Source organism: Peromyscus californicus, unplaced genomic scaffold (genome assembly GCF_007827085.1).
Source record: "Peromyscus californicus insignis strain IS unplaced genomic scaffold, ASM782708v3 Scaffold_8__1_contigs__length_139910024, whole genome shotgun sequence".
Taxonomy (NCBI): domain Eukaryota; kingdom Metazoa; phylum Chordata; class Mammalia; order Rodentia; family Cricetidae; genus Peromyscus; species Peromyscus californicus.
Window position 1 is genome coordinate 6693720 of NW_026294606.1, and position 20588 is coordinate 6714307.

Below are 20588 nucleotides of genomic sequence, written 5' to 3' on the forward strand. Positions count from 1 at the left end.
CAGAGCCCAGATCCCCTATGAGTACCAGCTCCATGAGGACACAAGCCACTCACCTCATGTCTCCTGTGCCTGCTTCAGGACTTGACACAGGATAGGTGTTTGCCAAATATTTTGTAGGTAAATAGGTCAGTTAAGGGAGAAGCTAGAGATGTAGGACCAGGATAATTTGCTTAGTTATTGGGATTGGGATTGGGATTGTCTCTGAGTTACAAAATGGTGCTTGAAATGAGGATTACTGTGAGGTGGGGACAGGACCACCCCCTTGTGTTATCTGCGCAGAACTTGTCACACTCATGGGCACTCAGAAACAACTCAGAAAATGTTCATGAAAGCCCCCAGGGACCCTGTCTGTCATATATCAGTCTCATTTTGTTCTCTGGGAAGAGCTTGATTCCAGGGCTCTGCCCTGTCTGACCTGTGACCTACTTCTCTGGGTTCTTGCCTCATTGCTCACTCTATCCCTGTGCGCAGCGACTAGACAAACATAAAGGTCAACTCCCCTCTAGAGTTGTGGGGTGTCATTTATCTCTCAGAGCAGCTGGGTTGTGTTCCTCCTGGTGCTGCAGAATGATCTTTGCACACGCCGTAAGAAAGGAGGTGTGGAAAGGGACTAACATCGAATGCCCTCCCTTCCAGCTGCCTGTGCCAGGCCCTGTATGGTTCTGCCTGCTCCTGAGCCCTAGTGAATGTCCAACTTTCCTTCTTAAGGACTGCTCCAACCAGGAGGCTTGTAGACTGCAGACTCTCTTCTTTTTAAGGTTAGGCTCTTCATTCCTTTGCCTATGGAATTCAATTCGCCTTTCTCGCTCCTAAGAACAGGAGTGAATAGAGTTATCTGAGGCCATGTCACCCCACCCCTACCCCCCACTAGCAGGAATTCTCAGACTGGAGTCAGCAGCATTTCCATCATTTTCTCTGTCTGGAAAAAAAAACCTAGAACAGAGGGCTGGCAGATGTGATACTCACCTCTCCAAGGGGCCTTGGGATTGTGGTTCCACTATCCATGTGAGCTCAATCTATACCTGCAAACCAAGTAGAATAAGCCTTGGTGAGGTAGTGTTTGCTGTCTTTGCACCTGCTCTCCACTTGAATTGGTTTCTTCAGGAACCAATCCCCACCACCTCATGTTATAAGGGAAAGTGGATTTGTTGCTGGAGGGGCCTTAGTGATGGTCAGTGGCCCTTTGGAGGTCACTTTGCTTCAGTTAGTTCTCAGAGTGGTAGGTAGTGAAAACTGATCTAGCAGAGGGTAGGGTAATGGAGTAGGGCTCTACGCAGTGTACTGTGGCAGTTATCCCGACAAGACCACAATGCCTGTGGGTTGGTAAAATTCGCCAAGAAGAACCACTGTGGGGAAGGTTTCAGGGAACAGCATCTGCTTTATTGCACTAAGCAACCACTTATATAGTGGAAGCCTATCTACTATGATTGCTTAGCACATTGCCTCGGATTAGACTGTGAGCACCCACACCACCATGGTCTCTATGCAGAAGAAGAACATAAAGGAGACATAGAGAGGGTGGACTCCTGAGCAGGCCAGCTACCAGCTACTCACACAACTTCAGAATTCAATGTTCTGACTTCTGGGAATACTCAGGAGTATGGTTTGCATGCCTCTTAGTTAGAAGCACCGTGCCACATAGACTGACCACCAGATCATGCCTGCATTTTCTCCTACACCAATGCCCTGCTATTGGAGTATAGATTGGTACATTGCTGAACAGCATTGCAGCCTGACTGACCTTTTTGATTCCATCTTGTCAAATCCCTTTCATGGAAGAAAAATCAACTTAAAGATTTGTATGTAAGAATGCTCAGTGTGCTTGATTGCAGCATTGAAGCAATAAAAATATTCCCTCTCCAAGTGACCTCTGAATTTTGTAGAATTGGGAGCCTGCCTACTCAACCTCTTTTAGGCAGCACTAATGCCTTTGGCTGACTTTCCAGGAGCAGAGCTAACAGGTTATTGTTTACTTGGTAACTTGTCTGTATTAGTCTGGGTTCTACTCAGAAGCAGCATCCTGACACACAGGTGCAGCATGCTGGCATATGCCTGAGCATCCTGTCTCTCCCTGTGAAACAACTGGGAAAGGGCTGTGTGTGTGTGTGTGTGTGTGTGTGTGTGTGTGTGTGTGTGTGTGTGTGTGCATGCATGTGTGAGTGTTCACATACAAGCAGCCAAGAACACCAAGCAAACATGTAGTTGGGGGTTTTTACTCTTCTGGGGGGGGCTGCCACCCAGCTCCCAAATAAATCACACATGGAGGCTTATTCTTAATTATGAATGCCTGGCCTTAGCTTGAATTATTTCTTGCCAGCTTTCCTTAACTTAAATTATCCCATCTACCTTTTGCCTCTGGGTTTTTCCCATTTTCTTAGTTCTGTAAATCTTACTCTTGCTCCATGGCTTGCTGTGTAGCTGTGTGGCTGGGTGGCTGGCCCCTGGAGTCCTTCTCTTCTGGCTACTTCTTCCTTTTTTTCCTCCCAGTTTTCTCCTTCTATATATTCTTTCTGCCTGCTAGCCCCACCTGTCCTTTCTCTTGCCTCACCATTGGCCGTTCAGCTCTTTAAATTAGGTGTTTTAGACAGGCACAGTAGCACAGCTTCACAGAGTTAAACAAATGCAACATAAAAAGTAACACACCTTAAAATAATATTCTACAACACAAACAGCCTTGGTGATGCAGAGGTACCTGAGAAATTCTGTGAGAAGAGTGGCATGTGAGCTACCCCCTAGGAAGGGATGGGGAGATTCCGAAAGAAGGTTAAGTATAAACCAAGGGAGCTAGGTTTAGTTTCAGAAAACTTTAACCAGAAAATTAACTACCAGTGAGGACCACAGAGATAAGAAAACACCCCTGTGAGTCTATATCTTGTTCTTTCTAGCACCAACTATGAAGAAAGCTTTGAGAACCAGGGATACATGGCACAGATGATTGGAGACACTTCCTTCCTGCCCCACTTTTGGAGAATGACCCAGTATTGATGGTTTGTGGGTAATAGTGTGCAGCTGCCTGAGCTACTCAAACACCATGTTACAACAAGACTAGATTGTTCTTAAACATGTTGTGTGAGTTCTGCCTTGTGGAATGGGCTTTAAATACAATTAGAAAGTGGTTGGTTATTCACATAACATTTATACCACGATATATCCTGTCATTTCAGTCAGTGTTAAATCTCACAGTTCACAGCTGGGTATGATTGATGATGACACTTCTTCCTTGGTAGCATACATAGGACCTTTCATCACTATGAGCGCCAGCCAGTGGGGAAGAAGCCTCCGGGTTAGGACCAGCTTGATTTCTCCACATTCTTTCATCCAAGTGTTCAGTTAAGCAGCCCAGGAGTCCAGCTCCCAGAACTGCTCTAGGGTTATAAATAGAATGCCTTCAGAGTAGCATGGTTTATGAAACTTCTTTAGCTGAGGATCTTTAGGAAAAAGTTTCTATCTATTTAAGGGAAAAAGACTCACACACGCACTGAGGGTCATTTTCTTTTATTCTTCTTCAGCTCTAATTTTCTTCATTCTCTTTATTCCATTCTGCTCTGATTCTCCACAGCTTATATACACATTCAACAGCAAACTTTTTGCATAAAAAAGTTGCAAAGGCTGTATCTGAGGGGAGTGAGTAACCATGGCAACACCCAGCTTCGAGGTCCTTGGTTATGGGCTGTGACCTGAGGCCGAGGGCATAGTGCCTGGTGAGACAATCTGCTGAGGGATTTGTGTAGGGAGTAGGTCTTTATCAGCCAGTCTTGGCAAAAGAGGCTGGCATAGTAGTTTAAGTTGCTTTGTGTTACTAACCTTGGTTAGACATCTGTAACTGTCCTTGTGCATATCTGTAAAGTTTTAACTTATGATCCATTTACAGAGACATTCGGTCTAATTTGAAATTGCACTGAGGTTTCAAATCAGCTAAATGTATGTAGCTTGTCTTAGACTGGGGAGAAATTATTTTCTTATGTTAGTCTGAGTTAAAGAAACAAAACAGGCTTTAAGTCTTACAGTCCACGTGGAGCAATAGGTCTAGTTATGAAGCATATCCTAGTATATTTTCCATATATCAAAATTATACAGCTTAATGAGAAGTCATCTTTCTGACCATCCACAGATATATGTGCCCATGAGATTGAGATGTAATCATGAGATTACATATACACATCACATGAGATTGCACATTACAGTGCAGGTGTTGGGGAGATACCACATCTGTCTCTGCACATGTGAAATCACAGACAGAAGCAACAGTGTTTAGAGTCTGTGGTCCCATCAGCCTTGCTTGAATGTAGTTCTCCTCCATCAGAGAATTATTCACCTGATGGGCTGACATCTGAATTGTCAACTGCTGTCTGCTGTAATTATGTCATGGCCCAGGACATGCAGTGGCTTCAGCAATAGTATGGTAAACTTTCCATCAAGTTCTAGGGGGTTACCAAGAACAGTGGAAATAGCCTGTAGTGTTTTGCAGGAGTCTGTGGAACTCTACTGGCTCAGAACTTGAAAAGAGGTAGCCCATGCCTGGTATTAGTCTTTTTATGGGGTAGCCCATTATGCCTAGGTGAGGGGTTGTCCCCCTCTTATAGGATAATACCATTTAAACCTCTTTAGCTGCATATTTAGGAAGATTCTACAGTGTTAATTTTCCATATAGTATTTCCCAAGGTCTTTGGAGTTGGTGCTCTTCCCCACTTCCCTCCTCTACTCTGCCTTTCTACTTCAACCCATTTAAGCATCACCGGGACCCCAAACCCAGGACTGGCTAGGTCCTAGACCCTACAGGAGAACCTAGTACTAATATTCTCCAAATGGACATGGTAACTGTGCTGGCTGGTTTTATGTCAACTTGACATAAGCTAGAGTCATCAGAGAAGAAGGAACCTCACTTGAGAAAATGCCTCAATAAGATTGAGCCTATTGGGCATTTTCTTAATTAGTGATTGATGAGGGAGAAGCCAGTCCATGGTGGGTGGTGCCATCTCTGGCTGGTGGTCCTGGGTTCTATAAGAGAGCAAGTCATGTGAGCAGCCAGTAAGCAGCACCCTTCATGGCCTCGGCATCAGCTCCCACCTCCAGGTTCCTGCCCTGCTTGAGTTCCTGTCCTGACTTCCTTTAGTGATGTACTGTCACCTGGAAATGTGAGATAAACCCTTTCCTCCCCAAATTTGGTCATGGTATTTCATCGCAACAATGGTAACCCTAGTGTAAACTATACCCTAAGTACATATCCTTACTATACCCCTAGATCAGGGCATCTCTCAACCTCACCAGAGAAGCTTCTTTTTGTAGTAAGTAGTGATTAATGCAGAGACCCCCAACTGGTCAACATGCAGAGAAGGCGAGACTGTGACCTGCTCAACCCTGAATGGGACATCCATATCATACTCCTTCCCCCCACGACTTGGGGATCATCATGGAAGAGTTGTAAGAAAGATTGTAAGAGCCTGAGGGAGCAGATATCTGTAATGAAACGTATCAGCCAGACAAGACAGTACAGTTGCACACATGAACTCTTAGTGGCTAGGGCTGCATGCATAGGACCAACACAAGATGAAGCCAGATAAAATTCCAGCATGTGTGGGGGAGACACTCATAAAGTCCCACCCTATCTGCAGAGCTATTTGCAATTGGTAGCTGCTGAGGAGAGACAGTTTTCTTCAGGAATGCAGGCCCTAACCAGTTATCTAGGTTCCAGTAGATAGTCCCACACTCATTCATGTACAGGTAACATTAAATGGACTCAGTGGGTATTAAATTTAAAAATAAAAAAGAGCACATGAGGTTGGGAGGGAAAAATAAGAACGAGGGATGATGCCGGGCTGTGGTGGCGCACGCCTTTAATTCCAGCACTCGGGAGGCAGAGGCAGGTGGATCTCTGTGAATTCAAGGCCAGCTTGGGCTACAGAGTGATTTCCAGGAAAGGCGCAAAACTACACAGAGAAACCCTGTCTTGAAAAACAAACAAACAAACAAACAAAAAAAAAGAACGAGGGATGGGAGAAGGGTAGATTTGATCAAAACCCATTATAGGTATGTATGAATAGTAAATAAAACATTTAATAATCCTGTTGTGTCTCCAATGCCACCTCTCCCTTTGGGTGACTGACTTTCTCCTTGCTAAGGCAGAGTGCATGTAGCCCTACCAGGACAGAGATCATTGTTGCTGGTGACTAGGAAACACACACGGGCATTCGTTTCTTGTACAGGCTCATCTCATGATAATTAATTGTCCCCAGGAAATGCAAGCCAATGTTTTCTAAAATTGTAACAGCCAAGCCTAGGGTGGAAATGTGCAAACTTCCACGATCCTGGTGCACACGCCTTTGCTTGGAGACACTTAACTAGGAGCTGTGTCAGCAGACCCCTCCCTGATCTCCTTCTCCTGGAAAAGGCAGGTGATGCATGCATATGAAGGGAACTCAGTGAAACTGCAAGTCCTGGCCTTGCTCCTTACATTTTCCTCTTAACCTGTTAGTAGATTGCCAAGCATTCCCTAGGCTTAAAGATGGACACTATTGGGCCAGTGAGCAATGGAGAGCAAGAAACAGTGGGCAACAGTAACAGTTTCTTTTCTTTCCACAGTTGGGAAGAAATGGATTTTAAAAACACCTTTTCTCTAAGGGAGTAAGGCAAGGTCAACTCTATATTTTTCTAGTGGCCTTGGTCTTTTTAGATTTTACTTTTTAATTTTTGTTTTATGTGTATGGATTTTTGCTGCATGTATGTCTATGAATCATGTGTGTATAGTACCTGTGGAGGCCAGAAGAAGGTTTTCAGATTTCCTGGAACTAGAGTTACAAATGGTTGTGAGTCACCATGTGACTGAGAATTGAACCCAGGTCCTCTAGAAGAGCAGCCAGTGCTCTTAGCCACTGAGCCATCTCTCCAGCCTTATCTAATATCTTGTTATGCTGCTGACTTGGTAGTTTTTCTTGACCAAGCACAATTTTAGTTGAAGCCTGTAGTGTGTGTGTTGGGGTGGGGGGTTGGTGATGGGCAGGTAGAGAATGAACATACATGTAATTTTTACATGTTGGCCCTAGTACCCAAGCTTGCGAACCAGTTGATTTTTATGTGACAACTGTGCTATTCTCTGCTTCACAGAGCCCTGTGGCCACTGGCCATGATCTGTCACTCTTATAAAGGCAGGTGACTCCGACTGGTTGTTTACAGAAGACTGGTGGCATTTACATGATCAGTTAATCTGCTAATCTTCTTTACCCAGTTGGGAAATACTGAGAATGTGTCAGGCTAGAGGTTGCTGCTCTGACCAGGGTCCCAGGACAAATAGAATTCGATTTGCAAGTCTAAAAAGCCTTGATTCAAATAATGTCCCAATGAACCACCAGAGGTTATAGTCAGGCATCCTTTCGTTCCTGCTATTTGTGCCCCCAAACAGTACAGCTTACACTGTCATGGTACTTACTACATAGCCCAGGAAAGTCTCTAACTCACAATCCTCCTGCCTCGGCATCCTGAGCATTAGGAATACAAACATCAGCCACTGTGCCTAGTTAGACTAATAGTCCTTTTCTTAACATGCACACAAATTGTTTTAAAACTCATGGTCTATGTGCCTCTAGTATTTTGAAATATATATAAAACAAAATCAGAAAGGTAGCACCTCTTTTGGGCTAATCCTGTTCATAGTAACTAAGTTACACTAACAATTGTTCTGAGCAGAGGTGGTAGAGACTGCAAATCTGCCTTTATCTTACAGTTTCTTGCTCAGTGTCTGGCACCCTCTTATGCATATTGAAAAAGTAGACTGCCTCTGGATTCCTGTGCTGAAGGCTTGTGCCTTCCGTTCTGAGATCTTATCTTTAAAAGAGTCAAAATACTAAGGTGAAGGCTCAATCCGATAGGGTGGTCCACCTCATGGTTTCCCCTTATGCCCAGGCAATGGGCACCCCATTATCCTTCCTACTCTGGGAGATTTTCCTTCTATTTTGACAACTTGGGATTTTAAAAACATTTCCAGAAATAAGAACAAGCCAGGTGAGGGTGAGCGCAATTTAAGAGCTCTCTAAATGCATTTCTCTTTTAGGCTTTAGGTCGATTTAGCTAGCGCTATGTGATTGGTAGCAAGAGAAGAAACAATGGAAAGATACAGAGAGCTGCAAAGCACGGCTTCTACTTCAATGTCCTCTGCCCGGCCTCTTCTGCCTTGTTGAGTGTGTACTGTGGGTTTGATTTGTCTTCTTGTTCATCTTCAGTTTGCTTGAGGAAGCACAGTTTGACTGCTGTTTTCAGAACTTCTAGTCCAAGCTGTTGACTCCTCTCATCTACAAAGAATGGCTGCATCCTCAGCTGCCTTGGCCGTCCTGAAGCCCAGGTGAAGGGCAGGTCAAAAACACCCACAGTGAAATGAGTCAGTTTGTAAACAGGCCGTGAACTTTAAGAACTTTAAGTTTTTGCTTTTGGAATAGTAGATTCCCAGGCACATAGCTTTTGGCTGGGCCTGATTCTACTCTATGACTTTTAAAGTAAGTGTACTTATGTATTTGAAAGTACTTGGGGCTCCGACTTGGGGCTGGCTTGGAGTGTGGTTCTTTACTTGATCTGGACCATGCTCACCCTTCTGTCACGCCCAATCTTGATCTGAGATGCTTTGTGAACCTCACCCTTCTCATCTAGACCAGGGTGGGGTGGAGCCACACAAGACCTTCCAGATAAACCAGAGGCTACCTCCCACCTCAATGCTGGGTGGGCTCAGGGGATGGTCTGGGTCCTTCCCATCGCCCATTTCTGCTTTGCCTACAGAGTCTCCCTGGCTCCTTCTCCCTAGCAGATTCCCTATGTTCTACCACAGTTTTCTCCCTCTAGGAGCTTTTGTGAGGAGTAAATGGGAAAGTTCACAAAAAGTGCCTAAAGCAATGACTATAGCCTCACCGGAGCTCATCACAGGCTAGGCTACTTACTACCAACAGAGGGTCCTATCCATATCAGTAGTGGTGTGTTGTTATAAGCCCTCCATAAATATTTAGCAGCCGTTCTCATTATCACATTCCTGTCCTTTTATATTTCCAGTTTTTATAAACAATTTGTATTTATGCCATTGAATACCTTGTATCACTGGGTACTGCCTTGCCCAGAGACATACTATTTTCTGTAGCCCTGTTGCCTCATTAATAAAACTGTACTTGTTTGCACAGGATCCTGTATCTGGAACCTTCTTCACTTGTAAACAGGGCCTTGTAAGCCCATGCATGCTGGGATGGAGAACCCTCACGTGGGAACCTGTCTCTTTCACTGGGACAGCTTTCATAAATGACACAAGCCATTATGCTGTTCCTGTATAATTTTATGACACAGGATAATGACTGAAATAACCTTAACAAGCGAGAAATCACAGCATCATTGTACACGACAGATTATTCCAATGGTTAACATGTTTTCATTTCAATTAACATTCATTATTTTGTCTCTGGTTCAAAATAGCCACCATGTCAACGATCTGGGGATCTCCCATCCCTGCTTTAGAACCAATTAGTTTTGATTTTGAAAACAAATTCAATTTTATTCTTAAATGGGCAGTTTGATATTAACATGAGAATAGAATGCATGCAGTCCTTTGAAGACAGCAAACCAATACTGTTATTACTGGGGAAAGATTGTCCATTGATGGATTCTCACACCTCCAGGCTGACAGGCCCATTTTAGACAGGCAACCAGAGAACAAAGACAAGCCAGGAAATAAGGTCTGTTGATGGGGACAGATTATGTAAGCCTTGTTTTTTCCTCCTGTGAATGGGTCCTAATGGTGGCTACCCCCAGAGAGTTGCTGTGAGAAGAAGCAGGGAGATACATTTGCACCTCTAGACTGGTATATGGGAGTTACTCAAAGCAAATGGATTGGCCTGGCTGTCATTTATTCTTTGGAGTTGCTTTACCCCTTCACCAGCTGTTCACATACAGAGGGAAGCAGTTCTACCCACATAGAGTAACAGGAAAGCCCCTCCTTGGTGGCTGAAAGAAAAGAAGTAGACATTTCTACTGTGTGTACTTATGTCAGCCACCCATTCCCAGGCCTCCCTCCCTCTTGCCTTTAAAATATTTTGACAGAAATTGCTGAATTTCAAACAGCAGGAATATGTTGGTAAATTTATTCTTACAGATATATTTATTGTTGAGAAAATGATTGTCCTGCCAGGTTGTGCTGTGGGCCCTGACCATGGCACCACTCTGCAACAGCAAATGAATTGCTAGGTCACAGCTGATGTCATCAGACTCCCTCGGCATCACCTTGCTGCAGGTGTGTGATGGGGGAGGCAGGTGGCTGAGCCAAAAGCAGGAGGAGCGGGAAGCACCAGTGTCGGCAGCCAAAAGTTAAAGGGGACATTTCTTGGAACCTGGACAGGATCAACCTGTTGTCACCTTGTAGGTGTGTGATTGTATCCATGGCCACTGAATTGTTCTTATACATATAATGAGTATGGATAGGCGATTTGCTAGTGCATTTTATAGAAATCTTCTGATTGGTGTTCCAAAGAACATTTCAGAGCAAAATAAATTTAACACGATGGCCGCATGTGGTGCTGTGTCACCCTCGGAATCTGTTAGAAGATGTGGCTGTTGTTTGAAGGCAGCCCATTAGCATCTTCTGATGGAGTACACTCTTTATATTTCTGCTCTGGTCTACATTTCTTTATCAATGGCATAGATAATATTTCTCAATTAATTAAAAGACTGTGTATAACATATGATGAAAGAAAAACTGGCCAGCCTTCCTCTCAGAGGCAGGTGGAGGAAGAAGAATTGATAAGGGTTGTTTTCTTAAAAAAAAAAAAAAAAAAAAAGACAGATAAAATAAGTCACTGTCCTTCTGGAGTATCCTAAGGAAGACAAACACAGAAGAGCCACTTTGTGCTGTGGTTAATGTCACCACTGGATCTGATCAAGATGCGGTGTTGGGAAAAACACTGCTATGATCAACAACTTGGTGTGCTAGTCACGGGGTTGGGAAAGGCTCATAGGGGGCAATGGATTGAAAGCCTGAGCCAGAATAGGCATCTGTTGTGAAGATAGGAAGTCACTGCCAAACTCAAATTTGAATGGTACATAGAATACACATGGATACGACCAGTAGCTGGCCGGACATAGACTCAGTAGGCCCCAGTGGGAAGGTGGTATGGGTAGGAAAGAAGGAATGTGCATGGTGGCACTCGAGCTTCCACCCTGGTGTGCATGGGCTCTTTTGGGATAGATGAAGACTTCACTATTTGGTCAGGTAGAGTCAAGGAGCTTGTTTGGGAACTCTGACATGGAAGTGATTACAAGCCAATGGAAGGCATGTACAGTGCCACTGTCTGTGAAGGGGCCCCAGGAGGCTTCCTGGTGAGTTAATATATGAGCTAGCCTTTGAAGCGGATTGGTGTGGGGGAGACATACAGGCAGGTGTGAAGATATGTTAGGGAGGAGGGTGATGCATGATAACACAGAGGCCATCATTGAGGGCTCTAGGAAGCAGCTGAGTGTGGGTGGAACAAAAACTGGTGCACACATGTACACATGTACACATATGGGTTGGCGACTGGATCAAGCTAATAGTGAGACTATTAAGACAGGCTGTAGTAATTTGTCACCAAACTCAGAGTCTGTAGTGTGGCCAGAGAGACAGGAAAGTGAGGGTCTCATGCATGAGAATCACATGATCAGATATGTAGTTAAGAATCATTCTTGTACTTCAGAAACATAAATGCTGGGAAATTCAGTAGACTTACAGCAGAAAACTTGAAGAAAGTGGTTTAATAGACAGAGCAGGAGCTCTGGTGACAGTTGCTCTGCCTGGCTGTCTACAGGGGCATAGAGGCTGGGGTGTTCTTTGCTGTGTCGTCAACCGCGGGAGCTGAGGCTACCCCGTCAGTCTTACCATGCAGAGATGAGTCAGCTCTGTGGCCAAGGAAAGGCTGACTGGACCTACCTCCGGACCAAATTGCTGTGTCACCCGTGTTGATGAATGTCTGTGACACTGGGCACAGCATTTCCATCAAGACTGCTTCATGGGGTTTCACTCTTCATTGACTCAGAAATTGAAATATTGGAGTTAGAATTCTTAGTCACTTGCTTTGACTGAGCTGGTTATTATTTTATGATTTGTACTGGATTGGAGGAATCAAATACATCCACAGGCGTCAGGGAAGTTAAGCCCCATTGGCTTACATCTGGTGGCACAGAGCTTTCCAGGCTCGGCTTCTTGATAGATGTCCCAGGTTGAGTGCCATTTCTGTCGAGCTCCTACCTGGGATGGAATAAGGAACACCCAGGACTGCTCTCCTGTAACAGGTGTTCCAGAGTCTTTGGAACCAGCAGCAAAATGGAATGGTGAAGGCTTTGTACTAAAAATCTCCCCAACATTTGAGGCAAGGCCTAGGGTGCTTCTACCTAGACATGATCCATGACCACCCACCCCTGGGCATGGCAAGCATTCTCTTCTATAGGTAGAGAGCCAGGAACAAGTCTTCAGAGAAGCTGTTCTTATGTAACTGAGCCCTTCCAATGACAGTGCAGATCCCTGGTAGGAGATTCATTGGATCATTGCCAAGGTTTCCTGGGAAAATAGCTATGATGCAAGTGCCATATGCCTGTGTGACATTACAAATTGCTTTCCGTCTACATTTCTAATTCTTCATTTATATGGCAAAGTTACTTATCTAATTAGTTTTTTAAAAGTATTTTTCTTTTACTTTAGAGATCATAATATAGTTATATCATTTCCCCCTTCTCTTTCTTCCCTCCAAATCCTCCCATATACTCCTCCTTGCTCGCTTTCAAATTAATGGCCTCTCTTTTTATTGATGGCCATATTTATATATGTTGTTACACACACACACACACACACTGTAAATATATATATATATATATATATATATATATATATATATATTAAATATATAACCTGCTTAGTCTGTATAATAGAAAACTGCAACGAACCAAAATGTAGAGTTGTGGAGTCCATTATCAATGAATGCACTCACAAAACACTCCTGCACCTAAGACTTGGGAGCATTGCAGAACAGGGGTGGAAAGATTATAATGGCCAAAGGATCAGTGAGTTTCCCGTGAGTCTGTCTTTCACCAACCAGTGTAAAAAATGACACCCATACAGCCTCACCAACATGGCCGCCTAAACCAACTAAACAAGGGCAACAGTAAACATGCCAAAGTGGACATGAGAAAGATCCCAAGGCATCAACCCTGCACTGAGAACTACGGGCAACTAAGGAATGTGGAGAGTGAGAGACATAATCTTCCCCAGGGAAGAGCACACCAAGGGGTTATACATTACCCAACAGTAAGCCCTGAATGCATGCATACAAGCGACATTATCTAGACTAGGTGGAAGGTACTTGCTGCTCTAACATTCTGTGACCCTATGGTTAATTGTAGAGTGACAACTGCATGGCAGGCATGGGCAGAACCTCCACCCAACAGGGACACCTTAAACATCCACGAGGTGCCGTAACTCCGGTAGGCACCAGCCAGCCTCACCTCCTTGCCTCCCTTAAAGAATGTAATTTAATAGCGAAGTTCAGAGAGCACTTGTCGTGGGCTGGTGATTGGTGGCTGGCTCCATCAGTGCTCACTTCTCCCTCTCCTGCCTTTGGCTGAACTCCCCAAGGCTTCTTTCTCCTAAAGCATCACTACACATGGGCATGCTCCCTCCAGGGAAACCTGTGGGCTTTATCGCCCCTTCTGGAAGCTCAGAACAGGAATTGCTTCAGCCTTTTGGGGTCTAACCCATGAGAAGAGCTACCAGATGTAAGCATATCTCCTTGCTCTTGCTGACTCACTGCCAGTGACAGACAATGTGCTGTGTGAATGATGATAAATGTGAAGTGTTCTGCTGAAGAAATTATGGGCTCTAAGATCAACCATGTACTGACAGTCCGTTCCTCTGCCCTGGTGAGTCTCACATGGCTATGTGTGCTGGTTGACTTAAACAGACCTTGAGAAAGTCATGTTTGCTGAAGAATAATAGCAGCCCTCAAGTCCATGTGATTCATAAACTCAAATGATGAAAAATTTCCATCTCAGATAGAGGATAATGACAATGTGAGTAGCTTTTGGGAAACAGGCAGACCCCCAACAGCACAGACAAGGGTAACCTTCCTCAAATAATTTTAAAGCTGCTATTCGAAGTTGGACTGAGGTGGGAAGTGGTAGTTTGAATAAGAACGTCCTCCATAAGTTCATATATTTAAATGTTTGGTCAACAGTTGGTGGAACTGTTTGGAAAGGAATGGAGGTGTAGCCTTGTTGAGGAGGTGTGTCACTGAGGTCAGGCTTTTAGGTTTCAAAAGACTGACACCATTCCCATTGTGTTCTCTGCCTCCTGCTTGAGGATCAAGATGTGAGCTCTCAACTCTAACCCTCTGAAACTTCTGCCTTAGTTAGGGATACTACTGCTGTGAAGAGACACCATGACCAAGATAATTTATAAAAGCATGCATTGAATTTGAGGGCCCACAGTTTCCAGATGTTGGTGTCCAATGGTCACCATAGCATGGCAACAGGAAGGCAGGCAGGCAGGCGTAATGCTGGTGTAGCAGCTAAGAGCCTACATCCTGATCTGCAAGTTGAAGGCACACACACACACACACACACACACACACACACACACAGAGAGAGAGAGAGAGAGAGAGAGAGAGAGAGAGAGAGAGAGAGAGAGAGAGAGAGAGAATACTAACTGAGATACTTGGGCTTTAGAAACCTCAAAGTCCATTCCCCAATGTCATACTTCTTCCTATACCTCCTAATCCTTCACAAACAGTTTCACCAACTAGGGACCAAGCATTCAAACCTATGAGTCTATGGTGGGGGTCGGGGGGAGTGTACATTCTCATGCAAACCACCACAGACTCTAAGCCCAATCAAATGCTTTCTTTTATAAGTTGCCTTGGTCATGATGTCTTGTGACAGTAGCAATAGAAAAGTAACTAAGACATGGAGCAAGGCAGAGCTTCATCCTTGGACACTCTCTGAAGGCCTTAAGCCTCACCAACCAATCAGACTCATGGATCAGACAGGACTCCACCTCTCTCGGTGTTTTCAGTTCCCGCTTCAGTAAAACAAGGTCAATCTTGGGTGGTCTCCGCCCTCCTAGGACTGTGTTCTCCGATTTTTTGTCAGACAGGCTCAGAAATGTTTTCTCTCCAGCCTGGATCCAGGGGCTATGCTACGGGTATGAACTGATTCCCTTTGATGTTGCTCTCCAGGAATTCTCCAAACACACTCTCCTCACCCACGGCCTCCTTTAAATTCCTAATGAAAGTGTGAGGTGTGGCATAAGAACCGAATTAGTGTTTCCCGTGTTCACCTCTTTCTCTTGCTCACTTCCTCTCCTGTGGAAGAGTGTGTCTCCCCTCAGACTCCACAGCTGAATTCCTGAGGGACAGGGGTGTAGTTCCTCACCTGGCAGAGCAGATTTCCTTCTAGCTTCATGGGTTCTTTGTGGTTAAAGGCTCTCTGGATCTAGGCCCCAAGGACTTATCACATATCCATGCAATGGGGACTTCCTTCTTTGTAGTCTCATCTGTTGGGAAAACAAATGTAATATCTGCCATTTTTATTGCTTTTATTGAAGGCTGTACTAGTTATAGTCATTGCTATAAAAATAAATACCTAAGTAAAACCACATGAAGGCAGGAATTTTGTGTTTTGGTCTCAGGGGTTAAGAGGTTTTAGTTCACAGTCTTGCTAGGTCTGTGCCAGGGCAGAGCATCATGGTGGTGGAAGCAGGAAGTATGTGACAGAGGCGCCTCAGCTCATGACAGAAGCAACTGAGGAAACAAACACAGGAAGGGATCAGACCACGTAGTTCTCAAGGACATGCCTCTTCCCCAGAGATCTTCCCCCAAATAAGTATTGCCTGCAGTTTGTAATTCCATTATATTTCAATCCCTTAAGGGCTTAATCTGTTTGTTGTATCAGAGCCCCCAGGATCCAATAATTTCCTAAAAGCACATCAACTAGCAAACAAGCTCCCAGTACATCAGCCCTTTGGAGCATTTCCCACAAACAGGCCCCCAGTACATCAGCCTGTTGGGGCATTTTGAATTCAAACCATAACATATTGTGATCTTTATAATGGCCACCAGAAGTAGTTTCTGTTTTCTTCATATATAGATGAGAAACTGAGATTTCTAACATTAAATGTTTTGTCAAGGTCACACTGTAAGTGGTAGAGCTGGGTGTGAACTGTGTTTTCGGACTGCAGAGTCCACATGCTAATCACCATGCAGGACTGATTGCCAGAGCAAAGGACCTCAAGGGAATCGGAACTATCTGATTGATGGGCAGTGCAGAGGTGTTTGCCCTGGGCCCACGGGATTCACCCAGGGGAAGTGCATGGAGATCAGCTTCAGCTAAGGGAGAACGGATGGCAGGAACTGCAGGCCCCTCTTTCAGTGGTCTGTGATACAGAGATGGGGTCCTTTCTGTGGACACAGCCATCACAGTTACTGCCACTTACTACAGCAAAGGTGAGATGTGGAAGCCAGAGCTGGAAATGACATCACCCTAGCCTTCACCAAGTGGCAAGTTGGTAGCTATAGTGAAATCGCCTTACGGTATACCCAGAAATGGTGTTCTACAGCTGTGCAAGCATCTCCTGGTGGTGTCTGGAGTATTTCTGTAGAAAGTGCTCACACAGTGGCATGTGGTACCCATATGGAAGCTGCCCAGCAGCCCCAGGAGAGTGTAAGGCTGTGGGAGGCTCTTCCAGACACTTGTGATATGTTGAATGGGGCACTGGGGCAGAATGTACTGCTCTCTCTCACTGTCTCTGAAATGTCTGTGATGTTCTTTCCATGTGGGTATGTGATTTGCAGTGTTTTAATAGCTACCATTTTGCTTGGTTCAGCTATTGGGTGGAATGTGTGCTCTGGAGAGAAAACCCCCTGATACCTTTTAATGACTTGGAACAAATGGGAGTTCTGGCTAGCAGCCCTTGGGCCTCTTATCTGTTTTAGGGATGCTTTAGTGTATGTATTTAGCTGTGTTCTTTGGGAACCTAGGGAAGCATCGATGGGGGCTGGGCAGAGTTTTGACTAACTTATCCCCCTTTTTTCTTCCTTAGGCAAAAGAAGGGGAATGTGGCTCACAAACACTGGGTTGGACCTTCAAATTTGGTTAAGTGCAAGCCCTGCCCCGTGGCACAGTCAGCGATGGTCTGCGGATCTGATGGCCACACATACACGTCCAAGGTTGGTTTTGATTGTTGTGCGTATCATAAACACCCCTGCAGGTCTATTTGCCAGGTCGCCATTCTCTGAGCAGCCTGGTTGTTCTGGGGAAGGCAGACTCAGAGATAGATAACGTCTGGCCAAGGAGGAAAAACAAAGTGAAATGCGATTGCAGTGGCTGAAGGCCAAAGAGGGAGACAGATGCTCTCTGTCCAAAAGACACGTGCCACATAGTTTGACCCATGGAGAAACAGTCTGGGAGTTGGTGCTTCTGGTGAAGTTGGGGGGTGGGGTGGGGCCTCTAGTACTTCTCACTTCCTGCTGCACAGCTGTGTGCCTTCATCTGCCTTCCTGAGTTCCAGGGCAGTTTCCTAGGGTGGAGCCTATGGCTAGTGAGCTCTTATGGAGAATACCTTGTTCACCCTGGGTCACATGCTGTGTGGATCTCAAGCATTTCTGCCCTCCCCCTTGTTCCTCTCCAGCTGCACACACAGTCTCTTTTCTGTGCTCCCCGGCTGTTCCTCACACCACGGACTCCTGGGAAGAACCCTCATGGCCTGCTACCTTCAGTCTTATTGGAGTTATCAAGAGATCATGGCCTCCCCAGCTTACATGCTAGGAAGACTGTCTTTTTGCTACTAGAACTTAGCTAAGGTTCTTGCCACTAGCTGAGTTCTCCAGAGTCAGACTCCTTCCTACTCCAAAATCCTAGGAGGGAACACCCATCCATCGCCTCAGCATCTACTCCCCTAACACTAACAGGTGTGCCAGATACCAAGCCAAACACGGGAGGGGGAGGGGCGGGGCAAGGGCCACCCTCATCACTGAGAGGTCATAGTCTTGTAGAAGAGGCGAAAACAAATAATCGGCAAATGAATGTGTCATTTCAAACTTTAGCAAGCGCTGCGACACTGAGACAGAGAAAAGAGGAGCGGACAAGAAGGGGAGGAGGGAGAGGAAAGGAGGAAAAGGAGGAGGGAGACATAAAAGAGAAGGGGGGAGGCGGAGAGGTGGGAAGAGACCTGATTTTGTAGGGATGACACTGCTGGTCCCTCTGTGAGAGATGTCCTCTGAGCTAAGAGTAGGGTAAGATGTTCCCACCTGGGAAGCATCATGTGTTTGCAGAGCTGATTAGATAACCATGTGGCTGCCATGGTGAGGGGTGGGGCATGCAACATGAGGAGGAGGGTGTCAAAGATAGTCAGGGAGGGGACACTGACCAAACCAGAGGATGAAAACTTAAGGGCAGTTTCAGGCTTGCAAGATGCTGAGTGCTGCATTTGCCTTAAGAATGTGAAATCCTCAGACCTAGAGAGGCTAAGTAACAAGGATGGCTGAAGAGGGGATGCATGGATCTCCCTGGGAAGGGGTAATAAAGAGATTTTATGGGTGGACTGGGGTGGGGTGGGGATGGGAACAAGTGGGATCAGGGGTGGGAGGGATGACTGGAATTGAGGACATTTGGTGGACAACATAGAAACCTAGTGCAGTAGAGACTCCCTGGAATCTACGAGAGTCACCCTGTTGAAGTCTCCTAATAATGGAGGATACGGCGTCTGAACCTGCCATCTTATATAACCAGGCAAGGCTCCCAGCGGTGGGACTGGGACATCAACCCAGCCACAAAACCTTCAACCTGTAATCTGTCCTACCTGCAAGATATGCTAGGGTAATGGTGATGCAGAACCTGTGGGAGTGGCCAACCAATGACTGGTCCAATGGCAGGAGAGGGAGCCCACACCTGACGCTGCTTGAATGACCAGGAACCAGAGGCAGGACAGCTCAGAGACCCAGGATAGAACCAAGCATGACTGGGAAAAAATCAGTAGAGTGATTCCTGATGATATTCTGCTATACTCATAGATCGGTGCCTAGCCTAATTGCCATCAGAGGGGTTGTTCAGTAACTGATGGGATCAGATGCAGAGACTCACAGCCCAACACTAGGTGGAGCCAGGGGAACCCCACAGAAGAGGGGGAGAAAGGATTGTAAGAGGAGAGGAGCAGAGGACACCATGAGAACATAGTAGACAGAATCAACTAAGCAGGGCTCCTAGGGGCTCACAGAGCCTGAAGTGACAAACACGGACCCTGTGTGGGCCTAAGCTAGGTCCTCTGCATGGATGTTATGTTGTGTAGTTTGGTGTTCTTGGGGACTCCTAATAGTGGGAGTGGGGCGTCTGAGTCTTTTGCCTGCTCCTGGAACCCTTTTCCTCCTATTGGATTGCCTCATCCAGCCTTGATGTGACGGTTTGTGCCTAGTCTTACTGTAACTTGTTAGGTCATGTTTTGTGTTGGGAGGCCTGCTTTGTGTCATTGTTGAAGGAAAACAGGAGTGGATCTAGGGGAGAAGGGAGGTTGGGGGAGGGAAACTGTAGTCAGGATGTAATGTATGAGAGAAGAATACAAGAAAAAAAGAATGTTAAATCCTGAAGACACAAATGTAAATTCTTAGCCTTGCCAAACATGGGGCACAGTGTGTGGTGAATGTTCAGTATCACTGGCCACAGAAGAGACAATTAAGACTTTAGCTGAGAGGAACTACAGAAGTTCAATGTGCATAACCTACCCTGGATGTGATCAAGTTGGATGGATAGAGACATTTAAGTTACCAGTCATCCCCATCCTGGACCAAGTTGCTCATTACACACCTAGCTTGGGGTTATGGCAGAAAGCTAGATGTTGGTGGTTCTTTATTTTATGGAAATATAACCTTGTGCCTGTGGATATGAGTAAGCCATCTTCTCCTCTAGCCTCAGATAGGATAGCCATGAGCCACCAGTGAGAGACTAGAACTTCTTGGTTATCAGTTCCTGGTCAAAACCTTTCCTCTGACCTCTGCATTTCACTCACAGAAGGAAATTAAAATGCATCTCTCAGGATCCCTGAGCTGCAAGGCAGCAGTGACCTGTCTAATGCACTGACCCAAAGTGTTGTCAGTTGTTCAAGATCTGTCTGGGAAACTTGCTGATCAAGGCCCTCCTGTCATCCCAGAGGCTGGCTTGTGTACGGAGCAGGTGCTGCTTTCTGGTGCAGGTGGATAACTTGGTTAGAAGACAAGATTTGTTTTTGGAAGATCCCATTACAACAGCTCCTTACTTTTCAGAGAACTGGTCTCTACACAGAGTTGAGTGAAGAAGCACTCAGTGGCCTTCCCCATCCCCAGCACCATTCCCAGGGCAGGCAGTACCCTTCAATTCACAAATAAGTGGGATGAGTCTGTCTCCCAGCATTGCTCAAGTATTTTCCTGGTGCAAAAGAAGAAGACAGAAGATAGCTCATCAGAAATTGTTGTTAGTATATGGTATGTTAATCGTCTGTTGCTGTCATAAAATGCCTGAGACGATCACTTTTCAGAGACGTTTGTCTTGGCTGGTGGCCTCAGAAGTCTCAATCTATCATCATT

General features: G+C 45.4%; 1 protein-coding gene across 2 annotated transcripts in view; it reads left to right on the forward strand.

Moving 5' to 3' along the window:
- Spock1 (SPARC (osteonectin), cwcv and kazal like domains proteoglycan 1) overlaps positions 1-20588 on the forward strand; it is a 495109-nt gene that overhangs the window by 351453 nt on the left and 123068 nt on the right. For both annotated transcript variants that reach the window (XM_052727130.1, XM_052727129.1), the window contains one exon: positions 17078-17204. In XM_052727130.1, coding sequence (XP_052583090.1) covers positions 17078-17204 — 127 coding nt within the window. The remainder of the gene's footprint in view (positions 1-17077; positions 17205-20588) is intronic.